General features: G+C 40.9%; 1 protein-coding gene across 2 annotated transcripts in view; it reads left to right on the plus strand.

The window, feature by feature from the left end:
* pik3c2a (phosphatidylinositol-4-phosphate 3-kinase, catalytic subunit type 2 alpha) overlaps positions 1-23,927 on the plus strand; it is a 152,901-nt gene that overhangs the window by 46,601 nt on the left and 82,373 nt on the right. For both annotated transcript variants that reach the window (XM_072272476.1, XM_072272475.1), the window contains exons 3-4: positions 17,363-17,463; positions 18,527-18,684. In XM_072272476.1, coding sequence (XP_072128577.1) covers positions 17,363-17,463; positions 18,527-18,684 — 259 coding nt within the window. The remainder of the gene's footprint in view (positions 1-17,362; positions 17,464-18,526; positions 18,685-23,927) is intronic.

Below are 23,927 nucleotides of genomic sequence, written 5' to 3' on the forward strand. Positions count from 1 at the left end.
AGGATGTTGATGAAAAACCAAGCACTCAGGTGTGTCACAGGGAAAATGTACAGATTCCCCACAGAATGCACGTGGCGTCAGGATCGAGCTTTGATTTTTCTACGCAATCCATTCTTGTGCATTACAGTTTTGTGAGTCTCTTCAGCTCTGGCAGAATCTCCTCTTATTTTAGGATGTGTGGACTGTGTTCTCTATAATCATGTTCAGTGCAGACTGCTGTCTCCTTATTCAGTGCATATTATCAGTGGGGTTGTATCCTGCTGGTAGGGGAAGATACCTTAATCTATAATATATCCTTCATGACTACAGAGTCTCTGGAAAGTATAATTAATGAAGTATGACCATTGTTCTAAAGTAGGGAAGGGTTCTATACTATATTCAGCATCTAATAGAAATTGTATTCCTTCTGTTTTGAGACTTGAATTATTTACATCTATTCTACGTACACCTGGTTAAGCAGGCCAGTGGTGTCGTGGCATCTGCACCAGACTTTGAGGCAAGTGGTCCCAGGTTCTAATCTGGCCGGCTCCTTGTATACTTTCCATCCGTGCTGGGTTGAGCGTCAAGCTAGCAACTCGGCCTCATTTCAAAAAAAAACGAGAAATGCTAAAGAAACAGCAAGGTTCCTACCCTATGTGCCACAAGGCACGGAAAGGAACAACACCACCTAAGCCTGTCAGGGTGTGGTTATTTCAAAGCTGCTGTAGTTGCAGCATTTAATGTAAATTTTACTCTTTTATATCAATGTTTTTCCCACAGTAGAAGTATTAGATAAACCCATTGGAAGGTTAAAATATTGGCATGAAATGAGAGGAAAACTGTTTTGTTTCTGCTTTCAAATGTTTTTTCTTCAACCTGCATGGAAGTAAGCCTTGCCCAGAAACGACCACAACATTCGAGCATTTCTAAATAAAGCAATTGAATAGGATCCAAAGACCTTACCAAAGTGACTTGGGATTGTTTTACATTCTGTACAAGATGTTTGACTTTCAGTTATTTGCTCTGAGTTTTCGGCAAGAATATGTATAGACAACTTCCATGCTATGATCAGTTGTGATCTGAGAAAATGGTCCCATTTGCTGAAGGAAAACAGACAGGTTCATGATTTTCATACTATGAAGCAAGTCATCTGCACTGGTGTCAAGGGGTAAGAGGTGAAAACAAACAAATTTTTATTTATTAACTTTTTCTTCCACACAAATTCCCAAAGAGAAAATTATATTCTATATTTCAAAACTTTGGGAAGTGATTTGTGAATTCTGTTAGGGTGAATTTCTGTTGTTCAAACAACCGTATGAGTTGACAGGGGGTTGCAGTGAGGAGGGGGTCTCCCACCTCTCATTTCTCATCCCTCATCACCTCCCTCCATCTTCCATCCTTGGAAAGAGCAGACCTTTCTATAATCATCTGTCCTACTTTTGGTTGTGAACACCAAACTTATCTCAGTAGTGTTTGGCAACAGGTTTTCCTGCACCTCTATACTTTTATTTTTATCTGTGCTACAGCTTATGACAGTTGCTTCTCCATTCTGTGGTATAACTGAGAGCTAGTATACCATGGCTAGTACGGTGGCATAGCAGTTAGTGCAATGATTTGCAACACGTCTTCTGTAAGATCACAATTCAGTTCCTGCTGGGATTTGTAAGAATTTGTATGTTCTCCCTGTAACCAAGTGGGTTTCCTCTCGTATCCCAAAGACTTGCAGGTTAGGGTTAGTAAGTTGTGGGCATGCTATATTGACACTGGAAGTGTGAGCTGCATATCTCCGCTACAAGTGACACATTTCACTGTATGTTTCAATGTATGTGACAATTAAAGCTTATCTTTATCTTTCACTGTCGGCCATGTCAGTTTGTTAGGTGATCTGGCCTAGTCTTTACAGGCAGAGATGCATTAAAGAACGGATTACTAGCCTGCAAGAGCTTACCTTGACTTGTGGCGGCTCACAGGGCACTTTCTGTAAAGTTGTTTCCAGCTTTCCAGGAGAAAAATTTGACGAGGAAATTTTTGATATTTATTTATGCACGAATGAGATTTGTATTACACGATAGAAGTATGGTTTGTGTGGGATGAAAGGTTGTATTTTACATTCTTCAAGTGCAATCTCTTGGCATTTTCTGTTGTGACCCACAGTGAGAATTGAGAAAAGTTTCCAACGTTCCCTGACTAACAATGCAAACATTACAGCCGGAGAACATTCCTTTCGACAAATGGAAGATCTTATTCAGCAAGCACATTTCCTGTTTTTGTAAAACAGCTTGGATTGACTTCACTTTGCTCAAGAAAACATGAGGGCAAATGTAATAGATCCAAACATCTGAATTGTCTTTGCATTAGTCTTCACAGTTGATTGAAAGTTTCTAATATCTTCATTAGCATTTTTAGCATTCCAGAACAGCAGCCAGATGTTTTATAATTCCCTCCTTTGGGTAATACATGAGTGGATACAAGAAAAACAGTTCAACAGATGTTATTTCTTGGTGGTTTGGAATGTGAAGTATACTGCAAATTTCCTATAAATTTTTTTTAAATATAGGGGCCCAGTTTTAAATTGTTTTCCTCCATGTATTTTTTTAAGCTATTTGTTTTCAGTTAACTGTTCATGTTAGAAAAGGAACTTTATCTGCTGCTCAACTTATTAGGCATTGCAAGTAAAACTGCACTTCTGGGATTTGCCCTGTTGTACTTCCAGCTCTTGGAAATAATGTCTGTCTCCATCGGAATGCATTTATCTGAAAGGTGGGATTCACAGCCGTTTCCTATACATTAGTATGCAACAACATCCCTTCAAAATATCTTCAATTTGGAAGCCAAAAGAGGACTCTCTAGAACTTCAAACCACTATCATGGAAATGTGAAGGGGAGTGTAAATTTGATAATTGCAAACATGATGTAGAGATTGTGTGTGCAGATCCATTTCTCATCTCTTTATATCTGTGGCTTTGCATATTCTGACTGGTTCAAACGATTCTGATTTGAGAAAATAAAATTCTGATCAATTGATATGATATTGCACAAAGTCCCAGTTTGTTACCTTTTTAATGGCTAACATGGTAAAATTGTACCGAACATTTATTACTTTGTTTATGCAAAGATGGAATTGTTTGACAGCGAAGACCTTTGTCAAATAAAATGTCCTTCCATTTATTATATTAAAAATCATTTCCTTATTAGTTTCCAATGTATTTTGTAACTAGAATAGAAAGAAATCTTGCTTGACACGAGCAGCAGAAGAAAAAATAAGCATCTGGCAATGGTTTAAAAACAGTAAATATGGTCATTAGTGTATTCAAATCAATCAGTAGATGTGTGTTTAATTTAATCTATTTTTGGTATTTGGTAGTTTATAGGATGTGGATATATCTGATGAAAGTGTTACTTATTGCCTGATACTAAATATCCCCTGTGCGAGTGACTTCATAGACTATTACTGAGGTCAGAAAGGAATCACTCAGGTCAAGTAGAAGTGAATTTGTTCACTATGTCACATTTAGAGGTATAGTGAAAACTTTTGTTTTGCATGTCATCCATACAAATCATTTCATCACATCAGTGCATTCTATTTGTACGAAGGAAAAATTAACAATGTAGAATGAAGTGTTAGTTACTGAGAAAGTGCAGCAGACAATGATATGAAAAGTCATAAGGAGGTCAATTGTGAGGTCAATGGTCTGGAAGCTGTACTTGAGATAAGATGGCAGATTTTCCATAAAGGATATCAGGTTTTTTTGACTTTCGTTGTATGGTCTGATGAAACCAAAATTAAGCTCTTTGGCCATCAGACTTAACCACACATAATCAAAAACAAACCATCCCTATCGTGAAGCATGGTGGTGGCAGAATCATGCTGCGGGGATGCTTCACTGCAGCAGGCCCCGGAAGATTTATGAAGATAGAGGGTAAAATGAATGCAGCGAAATCCAAGGAAATCCCGGAGGAAAACCTGATGCAGTCTGCGGAGAGAGTTGGGAGAAGATTTGTTTTCCAGTAAGACAAATGACCCCAAGCATAAAGCCAAAGCTACACAGGAATGTCTTAAAAACAATGAAGTTAATGTCTTGGATGGCCAAGTCAGAGTCCAGACCTCAATCCAATTAAGAATTTGTGGCTGGTCTTGAAAAGGGCTGTTCACTCATGATCCCCATGCAAGCTGACAGTTTTGTAAAGCAGAATGAGGAAAGTTTCGTGTCCAGATGTGCAAAGCTGATAGAGACCTATCCACACAGACTCACTAAATACTGGAGAAACTCACCAGGCCAGGCACTAGCCATGGGGGGAAAAAAAGAAGTATAGTTGATGTTTCAGGCTAAAACCCTTTGGCAGGACTGGAGAAAAAGAGCTGAGGAAAAGATTTGAAAGGTGAGGGGGGGGGTACCGTGTCCTTTCCTACCACCCCACCAGCTTCTGCATCCAGCACATAATTCTCCAAAGCTTCCACCACCTCCAACTGGATCCCACCACGAAGCACATCTTTCCCTCCCCCCGCTGCTTTCTGCGGGGATTGCTCCCTCCGCAACTCCCATGTCCATTCGTCCCTCCTTACTGATCTCCTCCCTGGCACTTAGCACTTGTTCTGCTTACGACGATATACCTGCCCCTACACCACCTCCCTCACTACCATTCAGGGCCCCAAACAGTCCTTCTAAGTGAGGCGACACTTCACCTGTGAGTCTGTTGGGGTTGTATACTGTGTCTGGTGTTCCCGGTGTGGCCTCCTGTATATCGGTGAGACCCGGTGTAGAGTGGGAGACTGCTTCACTGAGTATCTGCACTCCGTCCACTAGAACAAGCAGGATCTCCCAGTGGCCACCCATTTTAATCCTACTTCCCATAACGATATGTCCATCCATGGCCTCCAGGATACTAAGCCAAGCACATGTTAAAGACAGGAGTACTCTCCTACACAATGAATTAGAGACAATTTTGTCTTCATTCTGCTTTACCTAAATTTCCTTTTTAGGGACATGTAGAGTGTAATTTGAGTAAGTTGACATAATTGATTTTTACTTATTGTTTGCATATTTTCAATTCATTGGTTTGAAATTGGATATAAAACACTCCTGCTGAATCTTTGTAGATTGACTGTTGCCCTCCTCAGCCTCTACTACCTCAAAACTGGGATGAAATTCAGTAGAACATTCCTCAGAGAAAACCTTTTTAGTATGAATAACTGAGGACTAGAATATAACAGCAAGGATGCAATGCTGAGGCATTATAGAGTATTGGTCAGACCACACTTGGAGCATTGTGAGCAGTTTGGGGTCCCGTATCTGAGAAAGGATGTGCTGGTATTGGAGAGGTTCCCAAGAAGGTTCACAAAAATGACCTGGGAATGAAAGGATTGACATCTGAGGAGTGTTTGATGGCTCTGGGCCTGTACTTGCTGGAGTTTAGAAGAATGGGGGTGAATCTCAATGAAACCTATCAAATATTGAAAGGCCTAGATAAAGTGGACATGCTTTCAATAGTGGGGAAGTCTTGGACCAGAGGGCACAGCTTCAGAATCAAAGTATATCCCTTTGGAACGGATGAGAAGGAATCCCTTTAGTTAGAGGGTGGTGGATCTGTGGAATTCTTTGTCACAGATAGCTGTAGAGACCAAGTGGAGACTAGTAGATTCTTAGTAAGCAGGTCAAAGGTTATGGGGACAAGGCAGGAGAATAAGGTTGAGAGGGGAAATAACTTAGCCAGGATTGAATGGCAGAGGAGATGATGGGCTGAATAGCCTCATTCTGTTCTCGTTTCCTCGGCTGCACAAGTCTTGGGAAGACCATCTCTGGCCCTGCCGAACGTGTGAGATTGGGGTGTGAGCCCACCTCAAAATCTCCTATTTGTGTGAATGCTGAGTCATTTGCTACCCTGTTACAAATTAATGCCATGAAATAACAGACAGCACACTGCATATAATGAAAAAAATTATATTTAACTGAAGGATTAGTAAAGAACAACAAAGAGAAAAGGACCCATTCTAATTAAACAGTCAAATGTGCACAAGTTGGAGCTCACCTTGAACTTCTCTGTCACTCATGTGCTGGGCCCTCGGTCAATGTAAAAGCCCACACCACCTTCCGAACATTGCTCGCAATCCACCTCAAACAAACAGGTCTCCCACGGGATCATATGCTACGACTGGTTCTCCCCAGGGCCTCCTGTCTTCATCTCCTCTCGAACAAAAGCCCAAGACCAACCTTATTGTCCTTCACCCAGAGAAACCTCCCACTAATTGGATGGGTCACATTCCATATCATCCCTCATCTTCAACAATAACCCAAACAGGCTGAAAGTGGAGCCAACAGCTACAGAACTGCTAAATGAAATACCTGCAGTAAAGCTGTAAACCAGGACATTACATATGTTTTATGGTCCTGTGGTCTGATCTGGCCTACAGTGTCACCAGATTATAGTTATTTTTGTCTTTCATTGTACCACTGCTCTAAAATAACAAATTTCATCATGCAGTTAATAGTTCTGATGCTGATCATGCTTCGTTGAAGAGTGCAGAGAGAATGTGCCAGCAGCAGCACCTGGTGTACCTCAGCCAAGGTAACAACCTGGTGACGTTGTAAAACGAGACTACCTGTATGCCAGGCAACCGAGACAGCATGCGATAGGCACGGCCAAGTGATCCCACACCAATGGATCACGTCTACGCTCTGTAGTTCTGCCGCACATGGTGGTTGACAACTCACGGGAGTAGCAGGCTCCACAATTATCCCCATTTTCAGTGCAAAAGGCAAAGCTGAAGCATTTGCAAGAAACTTCAGTCAGAAGTGCCAAGTGATGATCCATCTCTGCCTCCTCAGTTAGTTCTCTGCATGACATACCACCTTTCAGCCAACTTGATCCACTGCACATGATACCAAGAAACCGCTGAAGATATTGGATACTGTGGAGGTTATGTGCCCTGACAACATTCCAGCAATAGTACTGAAGACTTGCTTCGGTGCACCACGGTGGTGTAGCAGCTCGGGGTATTAGAATTCAGAGTTCAGTTCTGATGTCATCTGTAAGGAGTTTGTACATTCTCCCTATGAATGCCTGGGTTTCATCTGGGTACTCTGATTTCCCCCCAGAATCCAAAGATTTAGCGGTTAGTAAGTTAATTGGTCATTGTAAATTGTCCTGTGATTGGATTAGGATTAAATTGGAATTGTCGGGGTTTGCTGGCGACATGGCTCGAAGGGCTTATTCTGTGCTGTGCTTTTAAGTAAAAAATATTGACCTCTAATCAATGATGCAGATAATTGCCCAGGTATATCCAGCTCACAAGAAGCAAGACCGATCTAATCTAGCCAATTACTGCCCCATTAATCTAATCTCATCAGTATAATTACACAGCCCTTGCTTTGCAGCAATCTCCTCATAAAGCTCAGTTTGGATCCTGCCAAGGTCACTTAGCTCCTGACTTCATTGGACTTGCACCAACCCTGAGCAAAAAGCTGAACTCAGAGGTGAAGTGAGAGCAACAGACCTGAACAAATAGATATCATTTGATCAAGTATGCCATTAAGGCTGGGGTCAATGGGAATGGGAGGGAGAGCCAACAGATTGGAATCATACCTAGATAAAGGAAGATGCTTATACTGGTTAGAGATCAGCCACCTCAGCCACAAGAGATCCTCGGGGTAATATCCTGAGCACGACCATTTTCAGCTGCCTCGGTGACCTTTCTTCCATCTTAGGGTCAGAAGTAGGGATGTTCACTGGAGATTGCACAATGCTCAACCCACTCACAATAGTTTTGATAAACTTTCCATTACCAGGCACAGCAAGACTGGACAGTTTCCAGTTTGGGTTGATGGGTGGCAAATAACATTTGTGCCATACAAATGCCGGGTAATGATCGGATTGAGTAAAAGAAAATCTAGGTGCACCCCCTGACATTCACTGGCATTACCATTACTTAATCTCCCACTATCAATATCTGAGAGGTTACCCTTGACCAGAAGCTGCATTGAAGTAGCCATTCATACCGTTTGATTGCAAGGATAGGTCAACGGCGAGGAATTCTGCGGCAAATGACTCCCCAAGGTTACCATCTACAAGGTTCAAATTGGGAGTGTGATGGAGTATTGTCACTTCACCATTTAAAACTATACAGGGCATAGTAGCTCACTTAATAGGCACCTCGTCCACAGTCATTCATTTACTCCCATCACTGACACACAGTAGCTATTTGTATCGGCTACAGAATACACTGCAGCAACTCATCAAGACTCCTTGGACAGCACCTAATAAATCCACAACCTCTACCAGCTAGAAGGACAAGGACATGGAGATGTCCTCCAAGCCACAGCACCTCTGACTTTGTAATACTTAATATGGCCATTGCTGGATCAAAATCCTGTAAACCTCTCCCTGAGCCCATTGTGGGCATATCCACACCCCAAGAACTACAGAGATTCAAGAAGGCAAGTCACCACCACCTTCTGAAACTCAGCTCGGGATGGGTCATTAAATCCTGGCTCGGTCTACGTTCATTGAATGGATGTGAAGAACAAAAAAAGGTGGCTTGCCACCCACCACTTTATAAAAATAATAAAAATGGATAACAAAACAGTCAATTCCACCCATAACCAGAAAATAAAGGTTGTTTTTCTTCTTTTGCCACTGCTTGTGTTAATTGTCTAGAGTTGTGGAGGGTAGGGACCTTGTTTGAAGATGATGTGGCATTTTAAAGTATTTAATTTTATTTGCATGTTAGGTTGGTGACGTGGCTTTTACAAATGGTTGGTCTGGAGTTTTTTTTGTTAAGAAATGCTTTAAAACTGCTGAAGTAATGACAATCATATCCTAATACTCTGGATGGGCTAATGAATGCAGAATGCATAAATTATTGGGTGTACTGACTGGAGTCTGAACCGTATGATTGTTGGATTTGATTGTTTGAAACTAGTATCTAGTTTCAAGCAGGGGAATGCCACAGAGACCAGGTTACTGGCAGTGAGCATGGGTCGGTGGTGCAGAAGGGAAAGAGGGAGAAGAGGGGAGCAGTAGTGGTAGGGGACTCAACATTCAGGGGAACAGACAGGAGATTCTGTGGTCATGAATGGGAAACTCCCAGGTGCCAGGGTCAGGTCGTTTTGGATGGCATCCACCACATTTTTGGAGGGGTAGTGAGAGCAACCTCATATCTTGGTACATATTGATACTAATGACATAGGAAGGAAAAGCAAAGAGGTCCTGAAAAGAGAATTTAGAGAGCTAGGTAAAAGCTGAGTAGCAGGATCCCTCGGGTAGTAATTTCTGAATTGCTGCCCATGCCACGCACCAGTGAGGGTAGAAACAGGATGATTTGCCAAATTAATGTGTGTCTGAGAAGCTGGTGCAGGGGGCAGGGCTTCAGGTTCTTAGATCATTGGAATCACTTTTTGGCAAGGTTTGACCTGTTCAAAAGTGACAGGTTGCACTTGAACCCGAGGGGAACCAATATTCTCCTGAGCATGTTTTTTAGAGCTGTTGGGGGTGGGGGGTGGTTTAAAATAATTTGGCAAGGAGGTGGGAGCTGGAGTGAAGGGACTCAGGATAGGATGGATGGTTTAAAAAAAAGCAAAGATAGCGTGTAGACTGTCAGGAAGGGCAGGCAGATGATAGGACATAATTGCAGCCAGCAGGGTGAGTATCAGTGCATTAGGGATGCAGAATCAAAAAGGGCAGCAAATACAGTACTCAGGGTGTTATATCTCAATGTATAAGAGTATAAGAAATAAGGTGGATGATCTTGTTGTGATTTTCCAAATTGCTGGGTATGATGTTCTGACCATCACTGAATCGTGGCTGAAGGATGGTTGTAGTTGGGTGCTGAATGTCCAAGGTTACACGTTGTATCAGAGGGATAGGAAGATAGGCAGAGGGGGTGGCATGGCTCTGCTGGTAAATAAATGGAATCAAAGCAGTAGGAAAATGTGATGTAGGATCGGAAGATGTTGAATCCTTGTGGGTTGAGTTACGAAACTGCAAGGCTCAAAGGACACTGATGGCAGTTACATACAGAGCTCCCAACAGTAACTGGGATGTGGACCACAGATTACAATGGGAAATAGAAAAGGCGTATGAAAAAGGCAATATTATGATAGTCATGGGAGATTACAACATGCAGACCAAGTGGGAAAATTAGGTTGGTAATGGATCTCAGAGTGAGTTTGTTGAATGCCCATGAGATGGCTTTTTAAAGCAGTTTGTCATTGAGCCTGCTAGGGGTCAGCTATAGTAGATTGGATGTTATGTGGTGAACCGGAGGCGATTAGTGAGCTTAAGGTTAAAGAGCCCTTAGGAAGCAGTGATCTCAATATGATTAAGTTCAACTTGAAATTTGATGGGGAGAAAGTAAAGTCTGACATGGTAGTATTTCAGTGGCGTAAAGGAAATTACAGTGGTATGAGAGAGGAGTTGGCCAAAGTACAGTAAACTGGAAGGGGGTGCTGGCAGGGATGTCAACAGAGCAGCAATAGCATGAGTTTCTGGGGAAAAATTAGGAAGGTGCAGGATAGATAAATTTGAAAAATGAAGAAATACTCAAATGGCAAAATAGTACAACCGTGGCTGACAAGGGAAGTCAAAGCTAATGTAAAAGCAAAAGAGTACAACAAAGCAAAAATTAGTGGGAAGACAGGATTGGGAAGCTTTTAAAAATCTACAGAAAGCAACTAAAAGAATCATTAGGAGGGAAAAGATGAAATATGAAAGCAAGCTAGGAAACAATATCAAAGTAGTTAGTAAAAGCTTTTTCAAGTATAAAAAAAATAAACGAGAGAATAGAGTGGATATAGGACTGCTAGAAAATGAGGTCAGAGAAATAATAACGGGGGACAAGGAGATGGCATTTGAACTAAGTAAGTATTTTGCATCAATCTCCACTGTGGAAAACACTAGCAGTGTGCCAGATGTTGAAGGGTGTGAGGGAATTGAAGGGAGTGTAGTTACTATTACACAGGAGAAGACGCTCACAAAACTGAAAGACCTAAAGGTGCATGTGTCACCCAGACCAGATGAACTTCACCCTAGTGTTCTGAAAGAGTTAGTGCTAGAGATTGTAGAGGCATCAGTAATGATCTTTCAAAAATGGACTCTGAAATGGTGCCAGAGGACTGGAAAATTGCAAATGTCACTCCACTCTTGAAGAAAGGGAGAAGGCAGCAGAAAGGAAATTGTAGACCTTTTAGCCTGTCCTCAGTGTTGGAAAGGTGTTGGAGTCAATTGTTAAGGATGAGGTTATGGAGTACTTGGTGACACAGGACAAGGCATGACAGAGTCAGTATAGTTTCCTTAAGGGAAAATCTTGCCTGACGATCCTCTTGGAATTCTTTGAGGAGATTACAAGTCAGATAGATAAAGGGGATGCAGTGAATGTTGTATATTTAGGCTTTCAGAAGGCCTTTGACAAGGTGCCACACATGAGATTGCTTACCAAGTTAAGAGGCCATGGCATTACAGGAAAGGCAGGAGGAGAGGATGGCGGCACGACGCAGCGCGCGTGACCTTGCCGGTGAAATGATACTGTATTTGTTAAATAGGGGGCCATGCACAATTCTGATTTGATGGAGACAGATGTGAGAATCACAGAGGAACATCTGGAGAAACTTCTGAAATGCCCGGTTCGCTGCCGCTGCTACTGTGTGATCGAGAATCTCCGGAGGGTAGGCCCCAAATCCTCGACTTTGCTTGCTGCTGGCGGCCGGGGCTGGGGTCGAAGCGCTCGGCAGAGATGGTGCTTGGTGTCAGAGGGCTGGTCGGAGGCTTGAAGTTTTCGGACGACTCAGAGTCGGACTGTGGTCGGGTGCTTCCAGGATGCTGCATCGGCAAGTTTGCGGCTCTGGAAGCATGGCAGTGAGAGTTTTTCTTCCTTCTCCTGTCTGCGTGAGATGGTGGGACTTTCAAGAGACTTTGAACTTTTTTATACCATGCCCATGGCCTGTTCTTCATCAAGTTACGGTATTGCTTGCACTGTTGTAACTATATGTTATAATTATGTGATTTTTGTCAGTTTTTCAGTCTTGGTCTGTCTTGTGTTTCTGTGATATCACACCGGAGGAACATTGTATCATTTCTTAATGCATGCATTACTAAATGACAATAAAAGAGGACTGCGTGTCCTCATAATCTAAAGAAAAGTTACTGGCATGGTTAGAGCATTGGCTGACTGGTAGGAGACAGTGAGTGGAATAAAAGGATCCTCTTTTGGTTGGCTGCCAGTGAGTAGTGGTGCTTCGCAGGGGTCGGTGTTGGGACCGCTTCTTTTTATGCTGTATATCAGTGATTTAGATGATGGAATAGATGGCTTTGTTGCTAAGTTTGCAGGTGATACAAAGATTGGTGGAGGGGCAGGCAGTGTTGAGGAAACAGGAAGGCTGCAGAAGGACTTAGATTAGGAGAATGGGCAAGAAGGTGGGAAATGAAATACAATGTTGGAAAATGCATGGTCATGAACTTTGGTAGTAGAAATAAATGTGTAGACTATTTTCTAAATGGGGAGAAAATCTAAAAATCTGAGCTGCAAAGGGACTTGTGAGTCCTTGTGCAGAACACCCTAAAGGTTAACTTGCAGGTTGAGTTGGTGGACTCCTTATTTTATAAAATTATGTGCGAGCATTGGAGAGGGTTCAGAGAAGGTTGACAAAGATGATTCTGGGAATGAAAGGGTTATCATCCGAGGGATGTTTGATGGCTCTGGGCCTGTATTTGCTGGAATTTAGAAGGATGGGGGTAGGGGGATAGAGATGCAGAGAAGTTTCTTTCCCCAGAGGGTGGAGAATTTGTGGAATTTATTATCTTAGGCAGCTGTGGAGGCCAGGTTATTGGGCGTATTTAAGGCAGAGATTGGTAGATTCTTGATTGACCACAGCATCAAAGTTTACAGGGAAAAGGCCAGGGGGTGGGGCTGAGGCGTGAGAAAAAAGGATCAGCCATGATTGAATGGCGGAGCAGGCTCAATGGGAAAATAGCCTGATTCTGCTCCTACGTCTTACGGTCTAATGGCCTAAATCTCATGGCTTAGAAATATGAGCAGTAAATCCAGTGAGCAGGAGGGGTAGTGGAGAGAAGTTGGTTGCCTTTTACCTTGTGTAGCTGCTCTCATTCTCAACATTGAGAATGTTTTTATGTTTGATATGTGGTAATGCTTTGCTGTTCTTCCTACCTATTACTAACGTGTTAGTTGATTTGGTTTTCCTACAGTAATATTCTGCACATTATTCATTCTGATTTTGCGACTAATCTGAGCTTCCAGACACTATGTTAAATCATAGTTCTGCTGCTGGTTGTGGTTTCTATTGAATGAGAAGTAAAAAGGTTGGCCTGAAGGGTGGTTGAAAAATAGTTTGGGGATTTTAATCTTGAAGCTGTTCTTGAAGTGGATTTAACGTGGTAGGACATATAAAATATCATTGTAATATAGTAAACCACATAGGGTACATGGGTAGCAGTTCATGTTCTACATTTACATGATTTTAAATGGATTTCCATTTCAGTTTTGTATGTCTGGCAAGTAAAGGTAAGGTTACACTTGGATGAAGCTCATTTGCAAAGTACAGTGCCTATATAAAGTATTCAGCACCCCCCCCCAACCCCCAGGAAGTTTTCATGTTGTACTGTTTTACAACATTGAATCTCAATGGATTTAATTTGGCTTTTTTTGACGCTGATCAACAGGAAAAAAACTTCTGTGTCAAAGTGAAAACAGATCTCTAAAAAGTGATCTAAATTAGTTCCAGATTTAAAACACAAAATAATTGATTGCACAAGTATTCACCCTCCTTTTAATATGATGTACCAAATCACCACTGCTGCAATTGATTTGAAAGTCACATAATTAGTTAAATGGAGATCACTGTGTGCAGTCAAGGTGTTTCAATTGATCAGACTTAACCACACATCTTCAAAAGCACACCATTCCTACCATGAAGCATGGTGGTGGCTGCATCCTGCTGTGGGCATGCTTCACTGCAGCAGGCCCTGGAAGGTTTATGAAGGTTGAGGGTAAAATGAATGCAGCAAAATACAGGGAAATCCTAGAGGATTACCTGATGCAGTGTGTAGTAAAAATACACCTCTATCTGGAAGGTCCAGCTGCTGGTGAGTCAGTATCCTAGCAAAAACTGCACCAGAAAGACAAAAGAATACTCTAAGCAACTCCATGAAAAGGTTATTGAAAAGCACAAGTCAGTAGATGGATACAAGAAAATTTCCAAGTCACTGAAGATCCCTTGGAATATAGTTAAGTCAATCATCAAGAAATGTAAAGGATATGGCACAACTGTAAGTCTGCCTAGAGCAGGCTGTCCTCAAAAACTGAGTGACTGTGCAAGAAGGGGACTAGTGAAAGAGGCCACCAAGAGATCGATGGCAACTCTGGAGGTATTACAGTCTTCAGTGGCTGAGATGGAAGAGATTGCACATGCAATAACTGTTGCCCGGGTGCTTCACCAGTCACAGCTTTATGGGAGAGTGGCAAAGAGAAAGCCATTGTTGAAAGAAACTCACATAAAAGCTCAGCTGGAGTTGGCCAGAAGGCTTGTGGGAGACTCTGAAGTCAGCTGGAAGAAGGTTGTTTGGTCTGATGAAACCAAAATTGAGCTCTTTGGCCATCAGACTTAACCACACATCATCAAAAACACACCATCCCTACCATGAAGCATGGTGCTGGCTGCATCATGCTGTGAGGATGCTTCACTGCAGCAGACCCTGGAAGGCTTGTGAAGATACAGGGTAAAATGAATGCAGCAAAATACAGGGAAATTCTGGAGGAAAACCTGATGCAGTCTGCAGAGAGAGCTGAAACTTGGGAGAAGATTTGTTTTCCAGCAAGACAATGAACCCAAGCATAAAGCCAAAGCTACACAGGAGTGTCTTAAAAACAATGAAGTTAATGTCTGGAGTGGCCATGTCAGAGACCAGACCTCAATCCAATTGAGAATTTGTGGCTGGTCTTGAAAAGGGCTGTTCATTCATGATCCCCATGCAATCTGACTTGTAAAGAAGAATGAGGAAAATTTCATGTCCAGATGCGCAAAGCTGATAGAGACCTATCCACATAGACTCACTAAATGCTGGAGGAACTCAGCAGGCCAGGCAGCATCTATGGAAAAAAAGTACAGTCAACGTTTCAGACTAAAACCCTTTGGCAGGACTGAAGAAAAAGAGCTGAGGAGTAGATTTGACAGGTGGGGGAGAGGGGTACCCTCTCCCTGGTACCGTGTCCTCTCCAACCACCCCACCAGCTTCTGCATCCAGCACATAATTCTCCAAAACTTCCACCACCTCCAACTGGATCCCACCACCAGATACACCTTTCCTTCCCCCCACTTTCTGCTTTCCGCAGGGATCGCTCCCTGCGCTACTCCCTTGTCCATTCGTCCTTCTCCACTGATCTCTTTCCTGACACTTATCCTTGTGAGCAGAATAAGTGCTACACCTGCCCCTACACCTCCTCCCTCACTACCATTCAGGGCCCCAAAGAGTCCTTCCAAATGAGGCAACATTTCACCTGTGAGTCTGCTGGGGTTGTATACTGTCTCTGGTGTTCCTGGTGTGGCCTCCTGAATATCGGTGAGACCCGGCATAGATTGGGTGACTGTTTCGCCAAGCATCTATGCTCCATATGCCAGAACAAGTGGGATCTCCCAGTGGCCACTCATTTTAATTCCACTCCCCATTTCCATATATCCATCCATGGCCTCCTCCACTGTCGTGATGAGGCCACACTTGGGTTGGAGAACAACTCCTTGCATTCCGTTTGGGTAGCCTCCAACCTGATGGCATGAACATCGATTTCTCAATCTTCCATTAATGCCTGTCCTCCCCTCTTCACCATTTCCCATCCCCTCGGTTCTCTCTGACGTTATCTCCTTGCCCGTCCATCATCTCCCTCTGGTGCTCCAACCACCCCCTTCCTTTTTTTCTTTCTGCCATGGCTTTCTGTCTCTTTCACCAGTCAACCTCCTAGCACTTTGCTTTGTCCCTCCCCCTCCAAGTTTCACCCATCCGCTGGTGTTTCTCTCTCCCCTCCCCCCACCTGTCAAATCTACTCTTCAGCTTTTTTCCCCCAAGTCCTACAGAACGGTTTCAGCCTGAAACGTCGACTGTACTTTTTTCCATAGATGCTGCCTGGCCTGCTGAGTTCCTCCAGCATTTTGTGAGTGTTACTCGGATTTCCAGCACCTGTAGATTTTCTCATTTGTCACACAGATTCATTGCTGTAATTGCTGCCAAAGGCGCATCTATGAATTACTGACGTGAAAGGGGTGAGTAATTATGCAATCAGTTATTTTATTTTTAATAATTGTATTAAATTTAGACCAATTTGAGAACATTTGTTTTCACTTTAACACGAGTATTTTCTGTTGATCAGTGTCAAAAAAGCCAAATTAAATCTACTGTGATTCAATGTTGTAAAAGAATAAAACATGAAAACTTCATTGGGGGGGGGGTTCGAATACTTCTTATAGGCACTGTAAGAAGCATTAGGATATGTACATGAATCTGCATCCAGCACATCTGCTAGCAGCATGTTCCGCACTCTCATCACCCTCTGAGTAGAAATATCCCCTTCGTTCCCCCTTAAACATTTTACTATTCATCCTTAACCCATGACCTCTGGTTGTAGTCTTACCCAATTCCAGTGGAAGAAGCCTGCTTATATTCACCCTATCTATACCCATCAAAATTTGTATACCTCTATCAAATCTCCCCTCATTCTAGGGAATAATGTCAAAAACTATTCAAATTTTCCCTATAACTCAGGTCTTCAAGTCTTGGCAACGTCCTTGTAAATTTTATAGGCACTCTATTTAAGGGCTTGAAGTAATTTTCAATGGTGCCAATAATGGATTGGAGAGTAAGAGAAGAAAGTTTTTGTTTTTGTCATTTTACACTTGCAAATAGCCATGCATGTTCTGGAGAATATTTTGCAAATGTTGATGAAGTCAAATTGAGTATGGTGGTTTATCTTTGTCACTTAAAGCTGCAGCGCCTCAGTATACTGTGTTGCTGTCAGAATTACATTTGCAGTGCTTCTCCATTTTTGTCTATGATGCAGTGATGACAATTTTAAGAAATATTTTATGATAAAGTGTTTGTACATATAAGTAATGTATAAAACTGTTGTACCTGAGAAGCTTAACATGTAATTATGACAATATTTGATTGTAGAAGCTGGTACTTTATAATTCTTAAATTTAAAAATTGAAAGTATGATGCTAGGAATAGCAAGTTGTTAAATTGCTTTTGTCCAAAGTTGATTACAATATACATTGTTTAATGTGTACCTATTGGCCACATTCGTGCATTTTATCTGAGTTAGTCACATCCTGCTAGCCACCATGCTAAATGCGCCAGTTCAAAGTTTCAAAATCTCTTTTTATTACAGGATGAAAAAGGGACCAGTAATGATCTTCCAGGAGGAAGATTTCTTGAACAAATCAGTTCACAAAATGGGGAAGTGGCAGCTTTTTGGCAGGAGATTATTAGGTAAGATTAACCAAACATTTTATTTGTTACACTTCAAATGTGCATGTCTGTGTTTGCTTTGAGTATTTACCCTGAGTATATTTTCCAGTTTAAGTACTTCTTTCTCATAACAAGGTAACCAAAACTGTACAAATATTCCAGCCGCAGTTCACCAGCATCCTGTATAACTGCAACATAATGTCAATACATTGGCTGATGAAAGGCAGCAAGCCAAGTGCTTTCTTTACCACCATGTATATATGTGATCCACTTTTGGGGAACAACGTATTGGTTGCCTAGGTCCCCCTGTTCTGCAAGACTCCGAAGAGCACTATTGTCCGTTATGAAAGTTCTACACTAGTTTGACTTCCCTAAATGCAGCATCTTTGACTTGACAGCCATTTTCCATTCCTTGGCCTGTTTATCAGTCTGCAATTTTTGATTGCCTTTATTATCTACCTTTTTTTAAATTAATGTAATCAGCATTATTGTTTATCAGATGCAAGGACAAATAACAATCGGCCCCGCATCACTGGTCACAAGCCACTAGTCTGTTAAACAATCTTTCACCATCACCCTCTGCTTCCTACCATCAAGCCAGTAACGTGTCCACTTTGGTAGCTCTTTCTGTATCCTCTGCAATCTAACCTAATGTACTAATGTTCAATGTGGAGCCTTGTCAAAGGCCTTGTTAAAGTCTATATAGGTTAGCATTCACTGCCCTGCCCTGATCTCCCCTCATAAATCCTCTTGGTTACCTCTTGAGACAGTTGAAATCACTTGCAGTACTACAAGACTTTGCAAATGTAACTGTGAATTCAGAAATGGATATTTAATAAACTTCTAAAAATGGTTTTAGAACATTTGAAGGATCAGCTATTTGAATAAATCTAGTGGTTGAAGTTAAAGATTATGGCTAAGTGAGATGTTGATACTATACTCATTGTTCAGTTAAAAACCTAATTTACTATTGGAAGCTGTTTTGGAAGTTGTAAAAACAAAAGAAAAAAGTGCAATTATATTACTATCACATGCATTTGAAGCTAAGTATTTGTTTAAATTTCAAATAACTTTTGCATTTTAGACTACGGTCCACATTTCCATTTACTGACTACTCCACGAATCCAGGTTATGTTTTGAGTCCGGTAATGCTTCACCGTGACATGAACGGAGAAAATGCAAGTGTGAAAGTCTCCATAGAAATTGAAGAATTTCAACAGCCAGTTACATTCACCTGTGATGGTAAGCTGCATCATTTATACCAACGCGCAGATTGTCCAAAGTGTTGCAGTTCAAAGTGTGTCTTGATTTTTGTGCAGTTTCAGAAGGAATGATGGTATAAACACTGCATTACTCACTAGTGCTTGCTTCAAATTAGAAAGTGCCAATCAAAGACTCTGAATGTGTTTTTGCCAATTTACGTTTTGAGGTGAAGGATGTGAGTAAATTGCGGCCCTCCGTTAGTCGGGGGTTGACCACGGATGTTGTGTCCCAGCTGTCTACATGATAAACAAGCTAACACAGTGCGATGTGGAGAGCAGGCTGTTGCCCGTGTACCGAGCTCCCCCTCTCCACGCAGTTGCTGAATCTAAAGGAACAGCAGGCAGTGATACAGTTTGGCACCAGCGGCATCCCAGGAGTTGCCAGTCAGCGTTGAACTCAACGTAGGACTGTTTTAGGGACTCCAGCTCCTTGAGTATTCAGACCACTTTAAGTTGGATGGATGAAGAGTGATGATTAAATTAAATTCTGCGCACCTACTTGTGTGAAATGAAACTTGTATATAAAAAAAAACATTAAAACTAGCAAGTAAAAACACATGATTGTATTTGTCTGATAATGCAGCAGTAAACTATTTGAATATTGTACTCCTTTTGCCAGGTAACTTAAATCGAAGTCAAATAACTTAAATGTAATTGAAAAGCACTGTTTGAATTATTATGTTACTTATGCATGTTGTGAAATGTATTTATAGCCATGAGTTAAAAAGGCCTAACTAAATTGTGTAGTTTGGTCAATATATACAAGTAAACCGCACAAGATGTCTCCACTGTTATGTTTTCCTGTCAAGAATACACTACAAATCTGGATGAAAGGCACCCTTCTGCTTACAACTATTTCACTATTCTGACATTACTACCCTACAGTTAAAAGTAGTAAAATGTCCTAGAGTATTTTTGACTATCTCAAGTCACCTAAATATCCTTCATAGTCAGAGAAATATTTTTGAAGTGTACTCACTGATGTAAGGTCATTTGATTTTGTTCTTCTGAATTAGGACTACAAAAGATAAGTAAATCCATTAATATGGAGAAATGATAGTTTGATTATCTGCTGCATATTTACTTTTGACTTCCCTTCTTTCCAATCTTAATCATTTCATCTGAAACTTTGTAAGCTACTCACAAATTTGTAGAAGCAGAAGTAAGATTTCTTAAATTTATATACCACTGTAAGTGATGGTACTTTGTTAGTATAAGTATTGCTAGGAAGCTACCTTGTAGAGTTATCCAATTAAGAAAATGGTTTAAGGAATAATTTTACTGGTCATGATTTTCCATTGAAATTCTAGTCGACTTCCTACTTAAACTGCTCCAGTATGTGTAGTGATATTCCTAGAGTATGGAAAATGAGATCCATGAATTTGTAGTTGGTGCAGGAATCTTGGGTCCACATTGCCAGGTTTGGGAGTCGCCGTCTGTTGAGCTTCTGCACCAGCTTCACTTGCCTCAGCGCTGAACTGGCTCCATGGCTCTTGGGGACTCTGGAGTTCATGTATTGTTGTTTGATTTTTTTTATTGTTGCACAACTTGTTCTTTTTCTTGCACATTGGATGATTGTCGATCTTTGTTGCGCATGGTTTTTAGTGGATTCTTTTGTGTTTCTTTGTTTTGTGGCTGCCTGCAAGAAGATGATATATTTTGATAATAAATGTACTTTGAACTTTCTTGTACATTTGCTTGTAAGGGCCAATGTACATTCTGACCTGCAAATTGCTTGACTGTATAACTGCGTTATACATAATTGTAGGCTGCAGAGGCTTGTTCAGACTCTCCCCTGACCCCCCCCCCAATCTTTTATCATTTTTTGCCTTTGATCTCCAGTCCATTTTAGAAAGCATCAGGTTCTCTCTGATCAGCATAGTGTACTTCAGTATCACACACTGAAGCATGTTTCTAAATGTCATAGTTAGTCATGCATGCAATTCAGTTGTTGCTAATCTGATGCTGATCTTTTGGTTTCAAATTATATGCTCAAGGTTAACCATTACTCTTCTTATGTGAACCACATGAATGTACTTTTCTACTGTGTACTTCCCCAAGGTATAAAGTTCAATACAAATTCTGCTGACAGCCTAAAGTTTTGAATTATATTTGAGTTAACAAGCAATATGAGGTAGCAAAGAAGCGAAAATCAAATATTGCTTCAGCCAATAATAGGTTAAGTTAGGTTTTTCAGCATAGAAGACGTGTTGTCCTGACGGAAAAATATTTGTAAGCTACGTTTGTAAACCTTTCTGAGGTGAATTATGGATGAAATGAACTTCCAATCTACAACGCTTTGATCTGCAGCTGGGAAGATTATGGCTTTGTTTTTATGCCATGACTTTGAAGTTCATCGGCAAGCTAAACTGTGCAGTTCTCAAAGTAATTTAGATAGCTTTATTGCCGCTTGTGAGTGACTGTGGTGGTAGGAAGCAGAATTCCATTCAAATACTTGTGGTAAGAAAACTATTCGTATAGGATGGAAAAGGGGGAGTAGCTATCATATTTCGATGTGGATATTTTCCCACCACGCCAGTTAAATTCTAGTACTTCTGTAATTAAGAGCTAAACTTCCCAAGTGATTTGTATTGAAATTGCCTACTGTTGCTACACAACTCAGAGGTGGCAAGGAATCAGTTTACCGGAGTGAGAAATGTCACTAGCTGATGCTCGCTCAGCATCAGCAAAACTAAAGAGCTCATTGACTTCAGCAAGGGGATGGAGGGTGAACGTACATGGGGGAGGGGGAGCAGGAATTGTTGCTGGAGAGGATCAGCAACTTTGAAATACTGGGCATGAACATAAATGTAATCGTAAGGAAAGTGCAGCAGCACCTTAGGAGGCTAAAGAGCTTCGACTAGTCATTAAGTCCTCTACCAAACTTCCGCAAATGCACTGTTGAATATATCCTTGCTGCTGATGGCCTGGTATAGCTGTCTGAATGTATAGGAGCATAAGAAGCTGCAGAGAGAAGTGCACTCTGCTCAATACATCACGGGTTTATCCCTTCCCACCATGCGTGGAGGAGGCACTGCCTCAAGAGAGCAGCATCTGTCATCAAAGGTCACCACACCACTTGGTTCATGAAAAACCACTTCCTTTCAACCATTCTGTTTTTGAACCTACTCCTAATTGCTATAGTTAACTCTCTTTTTTGTAAAACCAAGTCTATATTTGCATTTAATTTGTCTTTCTTGTGAATGCTGCTTAAATGATGTCTGTGATGCTCCTGCAAATGTTTTTCGTTGCATCTGTGCATACATGTACTTGTGCAAATGACAGAAAATTCATTTTGGTGCAGCATCTCTTTTGGGAAACATGTTAATCAACTTCATTTCCATTGTACATAATTAGAGGCACAGCAGCAACAAATTTAGACATGAAGAAAAACACTGTCTTCAGTTTTACTTCTCTTTAGAAGGGCTTGCCACTTCTATTCGCAACATGCACCTTCTACTTTATTTGCATATTTTGAATGGTTCATTTACATACTAATTTAATAATTAAGTGCAGAGTACAACAGAAGTGCTACAAATCTAATCTAGTTGATGTTGACTATCTCTAATGAGATTTGCTAAAAATGCTCAGCAAATTAGCTCTGAAAGTATTTAAAATTTTCACAGCCTGCAACTTAATCTTGAAATCTAGACAGGTTATATTTTTAATTTCTCATCTTGCATGATGGACTTCAAATTTCATACACCAGTAAATCTGTAGATTTTGCTTTTGCAAATAGCTTCAAACTATAGCATTTCGTGGTTGGAAAAAATGCAGCTTTTCACATGCATACAGTATTGCTGCTAGACTGTAAAGATTTTCTGTTGACTGCTTCAAAAAATGTCTGTTTAACTCAATTGTGCAGAATAATTGTCTCTGTTATTTGAAAACCTGATCATGGTAGTGTAGCAGTTAGCGTGACACTGTTATAGCTTGGGGTGTTTTGGAGTTCATTTCCGGCCCCGTTCCATAACGAGCCTGTGGAATGCATGTGTCTTCTCCACTTTCTTCTCACAGTCCAAAAAGTACCCGGTGGGTTAATTGGTCATTGCAAATTATTTTGTGATTTGGTTAGGATTAATCAGGTTTATCAAGGATTACTGAGGTGGCATAGCTCGAAGGACCAGAGGTATCACAAAATAAATAAACCAACCAGAATTATGAATACTTCTCAATCTTGATTGTCAGCAATCGTTTTAAGATGCTTACTTTTATTTTAAAGAATCAATACTAGACTAAATTTATTGTTGTATCAGACATGAAGTACTGAGGCAGCTTGATCTTTCTATTTCAAAACTCTTGTGTATCTGAACCAGATTTGTAGTTAAGCAAAAATATGGTATCCAAGCAAAAATATTTGCTTGAGTTCATACAATACCATGTTGGCAGAGTGTCATATCATTCATGAGTATATTTGGAGTTAAGTATATACCGTCTGCCAATTTGGCTAATGTCATACTTCATTCGTTATGTCACTAGATAAAAATAGAAGAGTGAAACAAAAGCGTTGTTGGTAATTTATAGAGCATTTAAAGTTGGCTAGACTTACTGTGGTTTTTAAGAGTTGCCCAAAGATTTTAGCAGAAGCAGTCGTGGTCTTAGTTATCAGACAAGAACTTGCAATTACATAGTGCTCTTTAGGACAAGGATGTGACCAGGCCAAATCTTTTTTTTTTGAAATGTAATCACTGGTGAAGTATGTTCTTTGACTGTACTGTTGCAACATTAGACATAATTGGCAAAACAAAATGTACATTGGCCCTTGTTACTCAATGTAGATGCTTGCCAGGAAACTGCGATAAATAATGGTTTACTTAAGAATCAATATAATAAAGGAGGAAGAAAGATCTTATTGTTGAAATCATGAGCACTGGTATTGTCCAAAATATGGGTAATCTGAAAAATCTAATTTTCTTTTACAGAAGCTATATCATCTTGTGTACAAAGTGGAATTGTAAAGCCATTCATTATGGAGGTTGGCCCTTTAGCCCACCAAGTCCGTGCCAGCTGTAAACCACCCATTTGTACGAATCATGCACTCTTAGAAATGTTCCCTTTTTTATAATATGGTTGTGCTGATCAACCATTGCTCTGAGCAGGGAACTTTTACATAGTCTGAAAAGTTTGCGGCTCTTAAAATTGTTTTTTTTATTTGTAATATGCAAACTATGAATATTTAGAATGAAAACTGGAAAATCGCATTTTTTTGATTTTATTAATTGA

This window comes from Mobula birostris, chromosome 11 (assembly GCF_030028105.1).
Source record: "Mobula birostris isolate sMobBir1 chromosome 11, sMobBir1.hap1, whole genome shotgun sequence".
NCBI lineage: Eukaryota > Metazoa > Chordata > Chondrichthyes > Myliobatiformes > Myliobatidae > Mobula > Mobula birostris.